Source organism: Hakea prostrata, chromosome 2 (assembly GCF_041222555.1).
Source record: "Hakea prostrata isolate BN-2017 chromosome 2, UWA_Hpros_2, whole genome shotgun sequence".
NCBI lineage: Eukaryota > Viridiplantae > Streptophyta > Magnoliopsida > Proteales > Proteaceae > Hakea > Hakea prostrata.
In genome coordinates, this window is record NC_142601.1 from 55,521,327 (window position 1) to 55,535,807 (window position 14,481).

At 37.3% G+C, this 14,481-nt stretch overlaps 2 protein-coding genes across 3 annotated transcripts in view; one reads left to right on the plus strand and one right to left on the minus strand.

Moving 5' to 3' along the window:
• Positions 1-607: 607 nt before the first annotated feature.
• On the plus strand, positions 608-4,470 carry LOC149025003 (Pentatricopeptide repeat (PPR) superfamily protein). Its single transcript, XM_089145194.1, has 2 exons — positions 608-3,021; positions 3,499-4,470. Exon 1 carries the CDS (start codon positions 889-891, stop codon positions 2,794-2,796), a length of 1,908 nt encoding a protein of 635 aa, XP_089001320.1. The 5' UTR covers positions 608-888; the 3' UTR covers positions 2,797-3,021; positions 3,499-4,470.
• Positions 4,471-9,213: 4,743 nt separating this feature from the next.
• Positions 9,214-14,481, minus strand: part of SETH5 (transducin family protein / WD-40 repeat family protein) — a 34,717-nt gene continuing 29,449 nt past the window's right edge. For both annotated transcript variants that reach the window (XM_089145196.1, XM_089145195.1), the window contains exons 16-19: positions 11,008-11,338; positions 10,113-10,523; positions 9,781-10,021; positions 9,214-9,697 (exon numbers count right to left, since the gene is read on the minus strand). In XM_089145196.1, coding sequence (XP_089001322.1) covers positions 9,672-9,697; positions 9,781-10,021; positions 10,113-10,523; positions 11,008-11,338 — 1,009 coding nt within the window. In that variant the 3' untranslated portion in view covers positions 9,214-9,671. The remainder of the gene's footprint in view (positions 9,698-9,780; positions 10,022-10,112; positions 10,524-11,007; positions 11,339-14,481) is intronic.

A 14,481-nucleotide genomic window follows, 5' to 3' on the forward strand; every position in this document is an offset into this window, starting at 1 on the left:
TCCAAACACCCTTCCGTTGAAGGTAACATTAAAAGTCATCTTCATTCTCTCCACTATACGATCATTTACCATTAAAAATCATCATCATTCTCTCCACAATATGATCAAGTGAAACGTTATATCTCAAAGCTGGCAAAGGTTAAGACCTCCTGATCATAGGGTGGTGGAGGTGAAATAATTTATACACTATCCTCATGTGGATCTTTCTTTAGCTTCATTATATCCTAAATTCTTATCCATGCAAGGAACGTGTAAAAGCAACCACCTGGTGAAAAAACCTGATCCATTGAGGCTCAAAATTTCATTTTTCCCTTCTTTTTTTTTTTACCCAAAAGAGAAACATGTACCATTATATTTTGCCAACCTTCATTGGTATGCTTCTGTACTCTATGGTCATCTGCTGCAGAGGCTTCACCTATAATTAATCTTAATTAAAGACTTAAATAACAAAAATTAAAAATAAATAATTTTATTAGTTATAAAAGGTTACTTATTATTACTGTCTCTAAATTACTAATCCTAGTTGTTTTGACAAATTTTAACCATTAAACGAATTTTTTTTTTTAATTTTATAATTTCTTTCTATTTTCATTTTGATTTTCTCATCCTGCAGTTGGGCGGAATACAGCCGGAGTGAGCTCTGGAGAATTTAAAGGAAAGAGTTTCTTTTGGTTTAGTTTTCCATTATCAAAGCCTTCTTCTCGAACTCACTCTTTCCTCGAAGGTTTTTCGTTACCCGAAAGAACCGAATTTTTGTATTATTGTAATTTTAGTAGAATTTCAAGAACACCCTATTCTTTGTCAATGCCTAGTGAAGAGTTGCTATGCTTCTGATGAGCTTCCGAACGGATATCTTTTAATCGTTTTGGGATCCCCTGGAATTCCGGTATGCCCATGGCTCTTGTTCTGATTGTTCCTGCTGTGAGGAAATCTTTGTGTTCGAATCTTCATGTATGGCATTCATGGATTTGCTGTTACACTTCCGTAAGAAATTCAACTGCTTCTGTGTCACCGCATCGGTCGACTCAAGCTCTAAATTTTGGTGTTCTTCAATGTTCAAAATCGCATCTTTTAATGTCTACATATCGATTTTGTTCTTCTTATGGGTTTGTATATGTACCTTCGCTGCAATATTACCAGTCTCCAGTGATTCCTGCAATCGGGGCTTTTCCTCATTCACCTCTTCCAGGACCTTCATTGTCGTTTTCGAGTTGCAGGTCTGGTAGAAATCTTGGTTTACTTGCATCCCTATCAAATCCACTTACTGTTTTCCAGGTTGGTTCGTGCTCATTTTGTTCAGAGGTTCTCTCAGTAGATCAAAGCATTAGTGGTTGTAGGACTAATATTCAGGATGAAAGGATAGCCCGTGATTCTCATATATTGTACAATATTATAATAGAGAATTCTAGTGTTGATAGAAGCATGGAGAAGGCTCTTGACCAGTCGGGCGTAAAACTTACAACTGCACTGGTTGATGAGATCCTCCGCAGGCTTCATTTTGAGGAGAAGATAGCATTCAGATTCTTTATGTGGGCAGGCCATCAAGAAGACTATTTTCATCAACCTCAAACATACAATGAGATTTTTGATATACTTTCCAGTACGAAATACAAGGTAAAACAGTTCAGAATCGTTTGTGATATGCTGGATTACATGAAGAGAAAGGAGAGGAATTCGGTCCCTATTGAAGCTCTTCTCACCATCTTAAGAAATTACACAGAAAAACATCTGACTCATCTTCAGAAATTTACAAAGAAGAAGAGGATAAGAGTGAAGACTCAACCAGAAACTAATGCCTTCAACTTGTTATTGGATGCATTGTGCAAGTGTAGTCTGGTTGAGGAAGCCGAAGCCATGTTTATGAAAATTAAGAGCAAGGTTAGGCCAGATGCGAACACATACAATATTCTGTTTTTTGGATGGTGCAGAGTGAGAAACCCAACAAGAGGAATGAGGGTATTAGAGGAAATGATTGATCTTGGGCTTACTCCAGATAATTTTACTTATACCACTGCCATTGATACATTCTGCAAAGCTGGAATGGTGTCAGAGGCAGCTGCTTTATTTGATTTCATGAGAACAAAAGGTTCAACCATGTCTTCTCCCACTGCAAAGACTTACATCATCATGATTGTGGCCCTTGCTCAGAGTGACAGGATTGAGGAATGCTTTAAACTTCTAGCGGACATGTGGGATAGTGGTTCCCTTCCAGATGTTACAACCTACAAAGATCTGATAGAAGGGATGTGTTCGGTGGGAAAAATAGAGGAAACCTACAGAGTCTTGGAAGAGATGGGACAGAAAGGCTATCCACCTGATATTGTTACTTACAATTGCTTCCTCAAAGTCCTTTGTGACCTTAGGAAAGCAGATGAGGCACTCGTACTTTATAGAAGAATGATTGAAGTAGGGTGTGTGCCTAGTGTGCATACTTTCAATATGCTGATCACGATGTTTTTTGAGATCAGTGACACAGATGGAGTATTTGAGACTTGGCAGGAGATGGATAAGAGAGGCTGCTTACAGAATACTGATACATACTGTGTGATGATTGAAGGCCTGTTTGGTTGTGGGAGAAGTGAAGATGCCTGCTCTCTCTTGGAGGAAGTGGTGAACAAGGGAATGAAATTGCCATATCAGAAGTTTGACTTGTTTATGAAGCAGCTTTCACTGGTTGGTGATCTCCAAGCTATTCATAGACTATCAGAGCACATGAGGAGATTCTACAACACTGCTATGGCAAGGCGTTTTGCTTTGAGTCAGAAGAGGAAGAGTATGGCTTTAAGAAGGAAATAAGATAGAAGAGTGAAACTCCAGTTATCAAACAATGCCAGTTGGAGCAAATGGATAACCACTAGCTCCTCATGTGACTTCCATGAACTAGGATTAGGCTTTGGTGGAAGAAGATCCAGCTCCATTGTTTTTTTCCCACATGCTGCTTGAGAATGGAATATTGTCCTATCGCTCTGAGAAAATTCAACTACAAACTCCTGTTGTTGTAATATTTTTCTGTTTAATCAGGTACTGAAAGTTATAGTTACTGACTTATCTCAATTGGAACTGTTTCATCAGTTTACATGTTACAATGTCTTCAATCGAAACTATTAATGCACAGAAATTTTATTGGAAGAAATTGAAAAAGAAAAGTAATATATAGATGGAACATAATTTTATTAAAGAAGATAACATTGCTTGCTTGATTAATTTTGCTTTGTCAAACCTTCATTGATTTGTTGTGATTCTGTTAACTTCTCTGATCTATATTTTGGTTTATATTTTTCGATACTTGCAACTGTATAGTGTGTGCACATTCATTTATAGTGAAAACATTGTCTCATAGTTTTTTAACTGTTAGAATTCAAAATGCATTTTGTTGATGTAAAGATGTATTGATGAACTCATAATGTTAACTTCTGGTTATAGCCCTAGTGTTAAGCTGTCTGATTTTTTGGATGACCCTTTTGACCAGGCATGGTGCCTTTTCCTGTTACTCTGCAGGTGTTATCATTATTTGGGTGTATAGTTTGAGACCATTCTCTTAATTGAGGCATTGTTATCCATTTTCCTTCTGGCAATAAATAATTACATTAAAGGTTGGGCGAGGGGCTGGAGGAGGGTTTCACCAGAGTATCTTCCAGAATGTGGTGACCTTATTGGTATTTAGACTGTTGAAAACTGTACATATGCACATTCTAATTGGCATTACTTAAAGGAGAGGACTGTGCTTTTCAAATTCCTTTCTAGTTTGTGCCATGTGTGAGCTAACCTGTAGTTGAAATAGGTTGCATTTGTAGATACATTTTTAGTTCCTCTATCTACACCATTAATGTGTTCTATAGTGTGGATTGAACATGTGCACTGAAGCCAATTGTAATTAAAGAATTTCAGTACAATATAAACACAAGAAATGGTGTTTGGTTGCAATGACAAGTATACAAGGATTCCATGGACGAGTGTGGGTAGAAAACCTTATCCAAAAACATAGGATTATACTAACATCTTGGACTATCGAATCTTAACAGGTAGAAGTCTAGAATTGATAGATATTATGAGGAGAAGTACAGTTAACATAGCTTGCATTCAAAAGACTAGATGGTAGGGTATAAAAGCTGAAGAGTTGGATAACTATAACAAAAGTGGATACCTTAGTGGATATATTTTTAAATAATGACATGGTGGATGTTAGAAGATAGTAGATAGAAGATTCATCGGCAGGAGGATATCCATCAATCTTGTCTGTCTTGGAGAAAGTGGTTGTCAATATAAATTTAGCTTACATGCCCGAGTAGGATTGTCATTATAATTATGGAACCATTAAATGTTTTCCTTTACTGCATGGACATATGTGGTAGAGAAAATAATTAAATTTGTATTATCTTTTAGTTTACTGCCGACCAATATTAAACTCTAATGTTCTGAATTCTTTTAGTTTATTAAAATTTAATGATCTTTTTGAGAAACTAAAAGTAGATAATGTACTTATAATTCAAGATACCAAAATGTGAGTGTTTGTTTCTTTTCTTTCTTGGGGCCCCGGGGGGGGGGGAGGACTTTGGGTTTCCAAAAATTTCCCTCTTTTGGTCTATGAATATACTCAGAATCATAAATAGTTCCAGCAGTTATTGATGTTTTTAACATGATTCTTTGAATTAAAAAAAAAAAGGAAAACCACAAATCTCTTCGACTTTGATGCATAAATACCTTGCTTCATTTTGTTACTGATGTTAGAAGCTGAAATATGGTGAAACATTTAAGTTCTCACAGAATTTTGGAAGGACCCTTTGAATTTTTTGGAGTATAATTTTCCAGAATGGTTCCTTTTTGCATGTTTTGGGTGTTTAGAGGTGGATAATGTTGATATTTGTAAAAAGTCTTGCATCTTTTCATATAAACAATATTCTTTTTTTTTTTTGGGGCCTGAAACTTAACTAATTTTGGTGAAATATAACTGTGGAGATACGCACTTGTTACTTTAATTTCACCTCCATTTTAGTCAGACTATTACACTTGAAATTTTGATAATAATAAAAACCATCCATAACCAATCAGAATGATACTCATGCTGACCTCTAGGGTAAGCTTAATATGATTGATCGTACTTTGCTTCAACCGTATGGGTGATCTTCTGCTCCAACTGAGAGAGAACAGTCCACCTAAGATTTTGGTGAACAAACTTGTACATCTTGCTCTTCTATCCACCAAAATATAACAGCTTATTTATGTCGATTCCAATATCTCTAATTGAGAATGCTGGAAATTTGATGTAACTTATACTATTTACATTTAAAATAGGAATGGGAATTTAGTTGTTAGGTTTCATGAAATCTGCAATTTTTCTGCTGGCCTAGTTTCTGGTATTTCCTTTCCCCTTTTTTCTCTATGGAAAGATAATACTTTTACCATAGAGGCTTACAGTTGTATCTGTTTGTAGAATTTCTGTAGTAAAACCATCATTCGTATTCCATGACCTGCTATTGGGGTTTTTTTAATCTGAAGCAAGGATATTGATATTAAATTATAGCTGTCTGAGTTTTCATTGTGCTATATCATATATCCAAAACTGTCCTGAACTGAAGATAAGTGTGCTTCTATTTTATGGATGGGTTTCTATAGAGCTTATGTTACTGGTTTTATTAGTTTCACCACATGGACATCATTCAGTTGCAATGATATGGTGGATAAACTTGTTCCACTTCTTATTGATCAACTACTCCAAGATTATGAGAAGTGGGTTGAAAAGCAATGTGAAATATACTCAAGAAATTTCTGATTTTGTCATTTATTCTGGTAAATTAAAAACAATTCCTGTTCAAAGGAGGGGCAAAGGGGGGGGGGGGCGCCCCCGCCCCCGCGGGGGCCGGGGTGGGGGGCTGACGGCGGCGGGACACCGTCGTGGCTCGTGTGGCTGGTTTCAATTTATTAGTTTAAATATCAAAATATTTAGTAAGATCTCACTGAGACCTCAAACTATGGTCAAGGGATGCCAGTATTGTACATGAAATTGGTAAATACAGCTGCTGCTGCTGCTGCTTCTTTTCTTTTCATTGAAGATCTTATGTTTGATCAAGAAATTCCTTATGTATCTAGGAAAGATGTTTGATCCTATTGACACTTTGCAGTGAAAAGCCCGGGTGGGTCATCCTCATGTTCATCTTCTTTGGCTGCTTTTATTCCATTTGATTTATTGTATAATTGTTTTTTGTTTCTTCCATTAACAAGTTCAGTTCAGACCTTGAGTTTTCTGCGAATTCTTATTCATACTTGAATTTTCTCGTTACATGTTTTTTGAGATTAAGCAATCCAACAGTTAGAATCATCGCATGTTAAGGCCTAATATTCTGGAACAATTCATGAACTCAATTTGAATTTCAGCATATTCTGAATTGCTGATATCGATTTATTATAGCTCTCTGATTCTACACTTTTCTTCATTGACATTCTGATTCATGCTTGAACCAATTCTCTTTTATTCCTTTCACTTAAATACTAATTGAGTTAAATGTCTGTTTTAAACCTAATTTTCTGTTTGCAAAATTACCTGGTTAATGATTGTTTAACCCCGGATCTAGGTTACTGTTTACTAGTTGATTTCTGGTTGTGTTTCACCCCTTATCTAGGTTACTGTTTACTTGTTGATTTCTGGTTCTGTTTCATGCCTATTTGAGAATCTGCATCAAATTTCATACCTGATTTGGTATAAGTTGTTTTCTCCTATTGCTGTTTTGAAATCTCTCCCCCGATCTGAATACCCTTTGTCCTACGTCTATCCTGAATTATTCTTTGATTTGAATTTTGTTTTAACTGCTGTTCTTTGAGTCTTTCAATTACAATACTAGATCAAGTCCAAAGCTGATTACAGACTATGAGGAGAGGTACCAAAAACAGGTTTAATTGGTGGATGGTCCACCATGTTTTAGGAGGAAGGAGTGTCAGGGATAATGAAAGTACATGAAAAGATTCCTCTCAACTCTCTGTGACATCTATCACATCATCATTACTGAATCTATATGGAAGATACCCTTAAGATGGTTCTTAACTGTTGGTTGACGTTATAATAAGAGGGCTTAAGCCTCTTACATGCTGCCACAACATAGGGAAATGTTGTGATGAAGCTCTGTTGGAGAATCTCTATCTTCAGTGGCTGGAATAAAAAGTGGCTTCTAAGCAGCAAGAAGGCTTGGTGGTGGTTGGTTTTTGGCTGCTTACAACATACAAGAAATAATGATATCCTATCGTGTGCTTGGCTGGACTACTTCTTTGTCATCTTATCAACCTAGTTTATTAACCTTTGTCACCTTTATGAGCTAGGATGCAGGTTGTCCTTTAAGAAGCGTTTGAGTCTTTGAACTCAACGGCAGTGGGTTCATCTGAGAAGCCTGAACAAGAATTGACTAATTCAATGTAGGCTCTTATTCCTGACTTCTCTCTCTGTGAGGTGATCCACCCACACTAGTTGGCAGAGCCATCAGGTTCTTATCCTGTAAAAGCTCGAAATTCTTGAGTGTTTGGGGTTGGTTTTGTGTGGAGGAGTGATCAACATTGACAGTACCCCTGATTTCACTCGAGAAAAGATTTTGGATGTTGGAAGAATGATCCCTGATCCATTGTTGAAGAAAATGACCCATATTCACAGAACACTTGGATGTTGGAAAAATGATCCCTGATCCATTGTTGAAGAAAATGACCCATATTTACAGAACACTTGGATGTTGGAATAGATTGAATCTAATACTGAAGATTTTTGTGTTGGTTTTCTTCCGAAAAGATTCATGGATTCAGAGTCATGCAACTGAGCTATTTGAATCAATTGTTAATTGAGTTGAAACAGATCCAAATTCCAGATCCAAGGGAGATTGCAACTCTAGTTTTTATGATTTTCAAGAGCAGCCAAAACCCAAGCATAGTTGTCACGGCGATGAGGCGATGCAAGGTGGTTTAAGCTAATTGAGGCGATGAGTTGACGAGGCGCCCTCCGAGGCGCTTTTGAGGCGGTTGAGGCGTTTTAAGTGAAATTTTTAGTGTACATCTCATTCACTCTAAATCTATCATATCTTATACAATAAAAAAATTAATATCAGACTACCTCAAGTCATCCAACATACTACAAACCACGCATAATAGGTCCTAAATAAAAAGTCGCAAGAAGAAAGGAAGAGAAGAAGTTGCTTGTCACTGGCCACTGCTTGCCGGAGTATCGCTCCGGGAATGGAAGAGAAGAAGAGAGGAAGAGAGAAAGAGATTAGGTATTAGAGTGAGAGTGAGAGTGTGAGACTTGAGTCAAGAACTTATTCTCTTTCAATTTTGTTTGTTTTTATTTTTATTTTAACATTTGATCACATGTAGCGTCATTATACATGTGCATATAGGTTCAAACAATAGATACTTTACAATCGGAATCTAATAAGCATTTCGATATGTCTTCGATTAGGCATCTTTCTCGTGATTTAAAAAAGAAAGAAAAAAAAGCGGACGCCTTATTGCTTAAAAATAAGGCGATGCCAATTTGAGGCGCTCCGAAGGAGCCCAAACGCCGAGGCGACGCCTTGACAACTATGAACCCAAGCGAAAAGGTTTGGGGAAGCTTGGAGAGAACAGGACTGTACTTGATAGGAATACAATGGGTCACACCCTCTACAATTCCCACCCCCTATAATAATTCCTGTAATTCCTATCTAGGATTGTGACATGTGAATCCATGTGGTAGTTAATTGTGACATGTGATAGTTAACTCAACTAAGAATTGAATATAATAAATTCCTAAATTTTTTCCCAATTTTGTTAATCCTCTTTTCTTTAGGAATTTTCTCCCAAGTGAATCTAATGAATTCCTAAATTTCTCCTAATTTTAGGAAAAATCTTTTTGGGTACAAAGACACTTTTTCATACAAAGAAATTGGGGATAGAGCAGAAAGGGTTGAACCTACAACCTCTCTACTGAGAAATCAAGTTACCTACAACCTATCTACTGAGAAATCAGATTACTAACCATTTTAGTAACCCTCTATTGGCATTTTAGGAATTTATAAGATTCAGTTCCTAATTGGGTCTAATTTTGTCCCTTGGATAATTAATTGTCACGTGTCACAATTCTTGATAGGAATTATAGGGGGTGGCACAAGAGAGATTTTTACCAAAACATAAAGGTGTACCCACGATAAGAGGTGCCGGTCATTACCCACTACAAGTAACCCTTTGGGAAAAGGTGTACCGTTTTGGCAAAATGTCAACTATTAGAAGAGGGAAAAGGTGTACCGTTTTGGGAATTGTTTGATAAACTGAATGCCAATTTGAGTTAACCCTGTGAAAATTCTAGTTGCATCTTAAAATTACTGTATAATTATGGTGATTCTCCAGTACTCGTTTTAGCTTTCAATTAGTGCTTACACGAGATTTTAAAATCATGACACAGAAGTACCATTCATATATGAGAAAACTGTTTTACAAAACTGTGTAAAGAAAATTCATTTGATACAACTACTCGATTCTCATCTTTCTACAACTCCGTTTGCTCTCAATTTTGTACAGCATAATTATAGGACAGCTATAACTAACAACTAATTTATGTAAACCCAGCCCCCTACAAGAAAGAAAAGGAAGAATAAAAGGAATTGGCATGGAGATACAAGCCCCATTAATTATTCAAGTATAGTGGTCAAATCTTTACACCTGTGTTAAAACTTTCTCGTCTTCTCGTTACCTGTAAAAAAAAGCATACCAAATATGTCAGGGTTGATCTTCAGACCAACAAAACATTTTGATTTAGGAAGGATAATCACTCACCAAATATACTAGATTTCAAGGGGAACCGAATTGATGATCCTTTTGGCTTCAGCTCTCTCGGTTGCTTATTCTTTCTTGGTTTTTCACCTTTTGCTGGAGTGCTACTAGTTTCTCCAGTCAAAACATGAGTTCCCTTTGGTACCTTCTCATGATAGATAGCAGGTGGTGCAAGTTTCAACGGAGGCAGGTTTTCTATTTGGAGAGACTTCTGGGCTGTCTGAAGATTACTCAAAATTTCAAACTGCAGCATCAAAGTTCAGAAGTAATTAGAAAAAAATGTATACACATACTAGTGAACTATCGGGAAGAAAGTACACCAGAAACTAACATACCCGAGAAATTTGCTGAAGCCCATAAGGCTTCTCCAATCCCTCAGGCTCGTGTGAGTTGTGTGTGTGAGTCTTTTGTACTTGCTGATTCCTCAATAAATGATTACCAACAAGCCCACTATCTGAAAGGACTGATTTACTTCTGGATCTCTCGATCTTCTTCTCTGGTGTACAAACAGGGCACCCAACCAAGGAACCCCTATTCAATGCACTGTTTCCCTGAATTTCACAATGGAGGTGGCTTGCATGACCACAACTGAAAACTCGAATGCTTGAATCACATTTTTCCTTGGTAAGAAGGCCACTGCACATACAGCAAATGAGACTGAGCGGGGCATATCCATGGGACGCCGCTTTTTTAAGCAGACTCATGGTATAGAATGAATCATCCTCAATCAAGGATTTGGCTGTGTCCTGACACAACAAAGTGCACAAATCATTATTATGATGACAACACCATTTAGCCATGTCCATACAGATTCACCAATCATTATTGTGTCCAAACTTCCTACTAGCTACTGAACAATTATAGTAGACAAAAATGCGAAGACGAAGGGACAAGTAAGGTAACCAGAGCACATTTTGCTCCTCAACTTTCTGGATGTATAAATGGCAAACATAGTGCAAAACAAAAATCCTTAAAATAAACTTTGTAAAACAAAAAGACAATCCAAGTCAGTCCACGAGTAATATCAAGACAGTTATGGGCTTCATTCATCCTTAAAAGAAAAGGAGATCACAGCAATATCTACATAAACCTGAAATATGAGAATCATTTATGGCTGCACTAATAAAATATGACGCAGTTACGTGCCAAAACTTAAGGAGACCTATAAGCAGAGTTTAGAATGCATAAGTTGAATCAACCATACAAATGAAAAGAAAAGAAGAGAAATACCAGAATTCTCCTCTCAAAATTGTATGTGCCCAGCATTCCCAAAATTGTCAGTTTAAAATCACCAAACTCCTGGCTACCATTATCTGAAAGGAGTTTAGCCATGATTCTTGGAAGACGCACATATCCAATCATTCCATCAACAATCATCCTGATGAACTGAGAAAACACTCTTCGTAAAATATGAGCACTCCTTTTGGATTTTGAGATCTTCCAATTGTTCGAAACCTCTTTATCCTCTTGCATGCCAATCAGCGGTGGTGCTAACATGCCAGTAGGAATTCCTTCAGGAACTATTTTATCATCACAAGAATCTTTTAAAGGACCACAAAACCTGTGCAGCAATTAGATTATTATTATTACAAGAGTGTGGGACTATGAATTAACATAGACATGGAAGTATTGAGGAATAGAAGCAAATGTGTGGCCATGTAGATGATATTGATGTGGATGCTAGGTAATGAACTAACACACGAGACTGCATTCATTACATTAGGAGGTTCAGCCTAGTAAAAGTATAAAACATGCCTTGAGAATAAAAACAACTTCAATTGCTTTAATTTGTCAAAATTTATGCAATGGACGACACCTACACTTTATGATAACATCCTCTCCCAGTATCTTAATGCCTTCCACCTTGTCCTTTTGCCACAGGCAGGTAGATATGTTTATATATGTATTTGGATATGTCCAAAGAAAAGTAGATTTATTATGGGGGACGTGGGGATGGCTGGTTTGCTACAACTAAGATTTTTTCCTATTTTTTATTCTTTTATGAAGACCCAAGATGGATCAAATTGAAAACACTTAATTGACAATGTTAATGATGACTATGTAAAGAAGGGTACACAGTTCTGTATCGTTGGATATCTCCAATGTCTTTCTTTTTCATTCTCTTCTTTTAACTTTGTAACATGAGTACCAAGCAATACTATTAGTTTCTATTTTGCATGTAACCAACTTCCTAAATCTGGATCTCCTCTATTAATAAAGCAAGCAGCATGACAGGGAAGGCTGCATTCCAGGCAACTCTCCCTCCTCGTCTTCACTCACCAGTCTGTTTCTTTGCTCTTCTTTGGGCTCTGGTTTTATAAAATTGACATGGTTCAGAGCATTAAAGATCACCATTAAAAGACTCAATCTCCCTTGGCTGCTGTTTTGAGAGTCTCTCTAAAAAAATCCCCCCCCCTCCCCCTTACCTACAGCAGCAGGTTGCTGCCCTTCCACTTACCTGATTGTGCTCAGAAAAGTGATTGTAAAGCACAAAGTCTTCCAAGTCTAATCTACATCCGTTTCTTACTTATGATGGTCAGTTGTACCCATTCTGGGTTGTGAATCTTCAGAATTTTCAATGCCAAGTTGTAGCCGATTAGTTCATTAGATGAAGCCGAAATTTGTTAACATATTTCTCACATCAGATGCAGCCTTTAATCCAGATTTAGTGCCTAGGTGATGGCTTGATCTTCTTCTGTAAAATCATCATATGGAGTTGGCTATTCTTTGTTTTGTGGCTTTTTTAGAGTACTGTTGATTCCTCTCCACTTCACATCTTTCCTTATTTGTTTTCCCTCACATATTGGGAATCTAATACACTATATTGATACAACTTGTACCCCTGCTTTCTTCTCTGTTTGTTGGACTGGTATGCCATTGCTGCTTGTTATTATTGCTACTGATGTTTTCGAACTGCTTGCTACTGTTAGTGGTTTGCTGCTTCTGCTTCTTTTTCCTGTGTGCTCAGGCTGAAACTAAGCCCCCTGGTGATACACTAACGTTCAGATTAGCAGAGTGCCACTATTAAGTTAAAAGGAACTTTGAACTATCTTCTATAGTCTCAAGTTGTTAAGGCCTACATTCATGCCAAATAGAAATTAAAATATTAAAGATGATCCTCCTAAACCTGATTTTAAAAGCCAGTTACTTACTAGAGAAACAGTCCCTCTTCCAGGCTGAATCATTTGGTTGCTTGTAGCCAAAAGAGCCCATTATAGGTGTCTCCAAGGAAACTTCAGCATTTATAGTTGATCATGGTAGAGGGTTTAATAGAGGTCGTGGACAAACTCATGGTAGTGGGTGTGGGACATTGGTTTTAACTCTGATGACAACAAACTTTTGATAGATCTGCTTGTCAAAACACATTTTGCAGCAGACCAAATCCCACTGTAGACACGTGGGACGAAACATGGAAAACCAGATTGGGCTCATGAGTTGGTCAATATTAGCTTTATTGATCCTATCAGTGACTCTACTTCAGTTGACACCACTACTCTCCATCAAGAGGTACGTCCATTGGGTCTCATGCCTCTCATGATGACTATGCATGTCCTTTGAAACACCTCCAACAGCTTGAAGCCACCATACACTCATCCTCCTATACAACCGTAACCCACACAGGTAACTCTGCCTTCACTACAACCACCTCCACTCCTTTGATTAGTAACTCTGGTGCATCCTACCAGTACCATATAACCCTAGGTAAGTCTAATTTGTTTTCCATTCTATCTAGTTTTCTAATTCATCTCCAGCTATTCTTGCCAATGGTTCTTCTACCAACACTACAAGTCAGAGTGTGGTATTTCCTACTAACTCCATGCATCTGTTTCCTGTTCATTATGTTCCTAAACTTCCCTTGAGCTTGTTATCAGATAGTCAACTTACCAAAAAACTTCATTGGTCAATTACCATTTTTTTCCTTCTGTGTTTCCCAGGATCTGCAGCTCGATAGGACGATTGATGAGGGCTTGAATAGTCAAGATTGTATTACTTAAATGGGGCTGGTCCATCTACTGTAACTGCTGCCTCTACTGTTATGACTCCATTGCAGTGGCACTATTGCCTTGGACACCCTTCCTTGGACAAGCTTCAACTCATTGTTCCAAGCTGCCGGTCCATCTCCATCTTGCAATGTGAAGCATGTGAACTGGGAAAACATCACAGGTCTTTGTTTCATGCTCATATTAATTCGTGTAGTTCATCTCTTTTTTCATCAGTGGCCTTTAGGGTCCTTGTGCAAGAAAATTATTTGGTTTTAATTACTTTGTTAGCTTCATTGATGACCATTCTCGTATGACTTGGGCATATTTGTTGAAGGATCAGCCAGAGTTTGTTTCCATTTTTCAGAATTATAAAAATGAAATAAAAACCCAATTTAATGCTTCTATTAAGGTTTCTTGCTTTGATAATGCACTTGAATATGTTCAGACACAGAAGATCTCCGCCTTCTGTCTTTCCACAGATATTTTGCATCAGACAAGTTGTTCATACACCCATCAACAAAATGGGGTGGCTGAATGTAAAAATAGGCATCTTGTAGGTATCACTATATCTATTATTATGTTACATACACATGTTCAAAAACTTTTTTTATGTGATGCCATTTTGACTGCATGTTTTCTCATTAATCATATACTCGCCTTTGTACTAGATAATCAAGTCCCTTTGCTGTCCTACATCCTAACACTTACTTTGTTTTCTGTC

What these genes read in the sequence shown, in the direction of transcription:
- LOC149025003 (XM_089145194.1), top strand. Translation starts at nt 889, where the DNA reads ATGCCCATGGCTCTTGTTCTGATTGTTCCTGCTGTGAGGAAATCTTTG.